Below are 3,830 nucleotides of genomic sequence, written 5' to 3' on the forward strand. Positions count from 1 at the left end.
TTCACTATTTAATTTGTAATCTTCGCGGTCCATTGGTAGTGTAGTGGTTAGGAAGCCCATCCATTCAGCATTGACTGCCCATATTTGGCGACGAGAACAAGATGAAGAAAGGTAGGGTTGAGAGGATTCGCTACGCACGACTTCCGTGTGACGCCAGTTAACGGCGCAAAACGCCTCGAACATGAACATCCGCAATGGAGTAAACAAAGTGCTGCCGAAAAGCGTAAAGGGGTGTGTTTCCTGACACGCAGGTGGCGCAGGACAGTGGGGGTATTTTTTATCTAAAATTATTAAGAGGCACCTCCTTTCCTCACGATCTCTCTCTCTCTCTCTCTCTCTCTCTCTTTCTAAGGGGTAGCTGAACTTATGATAAGATAAATTTTATGTACTAAATGGCTACGCTGCATTGGGGGCTCAAAATAAAAAAAAAACGTTCCAAGCGTACTGGGTACAGCGCACAGGGGTTGAACGGTCAATCGTTCTTTTTCTATCCTCCTTCGGCTGTCCGGCGCCGATAAGGAACTGCAGGTGTGCGGTTTCTGCAACGGATGGTACGGGAGGGAAGTGAAACCTCATCTTTGGTGCCAATCTATGTTGTTTCTCTCGCGCCGAAAACGCGCATGGTCACGTGAAACCCGATTCGCGTGAAGCCCATGGCGAGGTGAAGAAGAGGGGTTGAAAAAGAGTCGATCACGAGGCTGGCGGGTTTTTAGGGTGACTCGCACGAATGTTAGGCAAAACCCAACTTGATTTCGAAAACGCTCGATTAGTCATTGACAAATTATGCCGGAAGTGATTGGTCGAACGTGTCGTTGGAATCGCTCGGCGATATCTTCCGCTAACGCTGATTACTTCCTAGCGGAAAACGTTAGAGCGTGTTGGGTAGCTTTGATGTGTACTAAACCTTGTACTAAAATCGATCGTATCCATGAACATAGCATCAAGAGCAGTATTCAGTATGAGTGCTCAAACTGTCATTGATCTCTTCTGCCACAGATGCCTCCACAAAACTCGATTGAGCTGACGACCAAACCGGAAGCGGAAAATGGTGCTTCGGGAAAGCTGCTACCCGCCAACGGTAACGGTGAAACGATTAGGGTCAGAGAGGATCCTCCGACTACGACGCTGATTGTGCCCCCGGACGGTGGCTGGGGCTGGCTGGTGATGGTGGCGTCCTTCTTCTGCAACGTGATCGTCGACGGTATCGTCATGAACGTGGGCAGCTTTCTGGGACCGATCCGGGACGAGTTTGGCGTGAGTGAGGCGGAAGTGGCCCTAGTCAGTTCGTTGCTGAGCGGCTTCTATCTGTTGACCGGACCATTCGTCAGCGCCTTGGCCAACCGATGGGGTTTCCGGATCGTTACGATCATCGGCTCGTTGGTGGCCGCTCTGGGCTTTTTCGTATCACAATATGCCACCAACATCGTGTTCCTGTACGTGTCATTTGGGTTTGTGGGAGGCGTCGGATTCTGCTTCATCTACGTTCCATCTGTCATCACGGTGGGGTACTACTTTGAAAAGTGGCGTGCAGTTGCTACGGGTATCGCTCTTTGCGGATCAGGAGTAGGTACGTTCATCTTCTCACCTTTAAACGCAAAGCTTATCGAATCACTCGGCTGGAGAAACGCGCTTGTGGCCCAGGCGGCCATTATACTGCTGTGCATCGCATGTGGCGCCATCTTCCGTCCGATCCAGCCAACCGAGGTAACTGCGACCAAGAACGATGACACACCCGCCGACAAAGGTATTCTGTTGGGTGAGGGTCTACCCGTTGTCTATACGAGACCACTGCCTGAGGGCCGATATGCTTACTCGATGCCAAACAGCTCTCACAACACCTGGATGGGGGCGAACCCGAATTATCAGTACCCAACGGCGGCTGAGATCTTCCGACAGGGCAGTGGACATAATCTGGACCGTCGGCCATCCCACACCTCTGGTCAGCTGGTGAGCCATAACCTCCAGAGCACGACCAAGAAGCTGGAGAAGATTCAGAAGCGACTTGCCGGTCAAATGACGCCAGATGACACGATTCACGCGCACGCCTTCGCGACGGCCCATCACGAGCTCAACCCTGTTGGAGAGGCTGATGAAGAAGAAACGGAGAACGGAACACTGTTAACGGCACCGGAACAGCAGGTTGCTACCGTGACAACCGCATCGACTCGTCGACACACCGTCTCCGGACGTCGTCCTAACGAACCGGCCAGTTCCAGACACGGCTCAAGACGGACGCTGAACGACGGATCTCGCCCTATGTACCGTGACGACATCTTCTTCACCGGCTCGCTCGCTCGGATTCCGCAGTACAAATCGCAGACCTCTCTTGGCTACCACATGTCTGTCACTCGACTTCCAACACAGGCGGACGTCGAGGAAACGGAAACGGAACAATGCATGGTTTGTCCGGAAGCTGTACGCCGTACGTTGGCCACTATGCTGGACATGTCACTGCTGAAGTCGCCCTCGTTCATGATGTTGGCCTTCAGCGGGTTCCTCACGATGATGGGTTTCTTCGTGCCGTTCCTGTACGTCAAGCAGCGCGCCGTGGCTGGCGGCATGGAGGATGAGGTGTCCACTTTCATTGTGTCGGCTATCGGTAAGAATCCTTCGGGAGCCTACGACTTGCGATGTCTACTAACCGTTGTCGATTCTTTTACACAGGTATCTCCAATACTATCGCTAGGGTTGTCTGTGGCCTGCTGACGTCCATTAAGAACGTGAACGCGCTTCATCTCAACAACGTCGCCATCACACTCGGTGGTATCGCGACGATGGTCAGTGGAATCTACGTAACCGAGGCCTATCAGTTCACGTATGCTGGCATCTTCGGTATCGCTATCGGTATGTACTAGCCCACGGTACTACTGTGACGCTTTGCTCTGGCTTTTCTGACGATAAATGTAATTCTTTCTACTTGCAGCTTGTTTCTCTGCACTTCGTTCGATCCTGGTGGTGGATTTGATGGGCCTGGAGAAGCTCACCAATGCCTTCGGCATTCTATGCTTGTTCCAGGGTATCGCCGCTTTCCTTGGTGCTCCAATTGCTGGTAAGTGTGGCTGCGAAGCCTTATCAACAAGCCGATTTGAACACTATAGCATGCCATACCATTTACAGGATACTTCACGGAGCTCACCGGTACTTATGATGCTTCCTTCTACATCTCGGGTGCTCTTATCACGCTGTCGGCTGTTCTCTGTTACCCACTCTCCATGGTCAATCGGTGGGAGAAGCAACGTGCAGCCAAGAAAGAATCGCAGACGGTTTAACGATCGCTTCTCGATGAGCGCTTGGCGCTTTTTGAGTTTTTTTTAATTCCCGCCCTCGAAAATGTGAAGAAATGCGATACTGCTCAGACTCGGACACATCTTCAGTGTTGCTTGCATCCGGTTGGTTCCTGTGCCACCGACCAAAGTAGGCAAGATGAAGTTCTTTATGCAATATTATTGTGTTTAAACGCAACGGTTGCTGCAATCATGAGCGCGGTATCTCTACGGTGCCACATTTGCACTTTTGCTGTTGGAGGGTAGAATAGAATTCAAGAAGTTACGGATAAGCCTGCAAAGCAAGTAAATAGTGAAGGTGCTATTTCACCACTAAGTTATAGGCCATTGAGACGATATGCTAATATGTGCGTGCATTTTTTTGATTATGAAACTCCAACAGTTTGCTTATGTTTGTCACAGATTCAGCGACCCATAGAGCTGCTGATCCAAGCAGCCGTGTGCACCAGATGTATCGAATATCTTACACTCTTATAAGCGTGCGGAATGTGTCGCCTTCATATGTCTCCCTTAGCAGTTAGTTATGCGTTATAATTACGGACGACT

The 3,830-nt window shown here is 50.8% G+C and overlaps 1 protein-coding gene across 1 annotated transcript; it reads left to right on the forward strand.

The window, feature by feature from the left end:
• The first annotated feature begins 996 nt into the window (after nucleotides 1-996).
• On the forward strand, nucleotides 997-3,269 carry LOC128731952 (monocarboxylate transporter 9). The gene is made up of 4 exons (XM_053825111.1): nucleotides 997-2,599; nucleotides 2,665-2,844; nucleotides 2,924-3,049; nucleotides 3,118-3,269. Exons 1-4 carry the CDS (start codon nucleotides 997-999, stop codon nucleotides 3,267-3,269), a joined length of 2,061 nt encoding a protein of 686 aa, XP_053681086.1.
• The last annotated feature ends 561 nt before the right edge of the window (nucleotides 3,270-3,830 follow it).

This window comes from Anopheles nili, chromosome 2, assembly GCF_943737925.1.
Source record: "Anopheles nili chromosome 2, idAnoNiliSN_F5_01, whole genome shotgun sequence".
NCBI lineage: Eukaryota > Metazoa > Arthropoda > Insecta > Diptera > Culicidae > Anopheles > Anopheles nili.

Coding starts and splice junctions, on each gene's coding strand:
- LOC128731952 (XM_053825111.1), top strand. CDS start 997: ATGCCTCCACAAAACTCGATTGAGCTGACGACCAAACCGGAAGCGGAA. Junction 2,845..2,923: donor CATCTTCGGTATCGCTATCG/GTATGTACTAGC, acceptor TTCTACTTGCAG/CTTGTTTCTCTGCACTTCGT. Junction 3,050..3,117: donor CCTTGGTGCTCCAATTGCTG/GTAAGTGTGGCT, acceptor TACCATTTACAG/GATACTTCACGGAGCTCACC.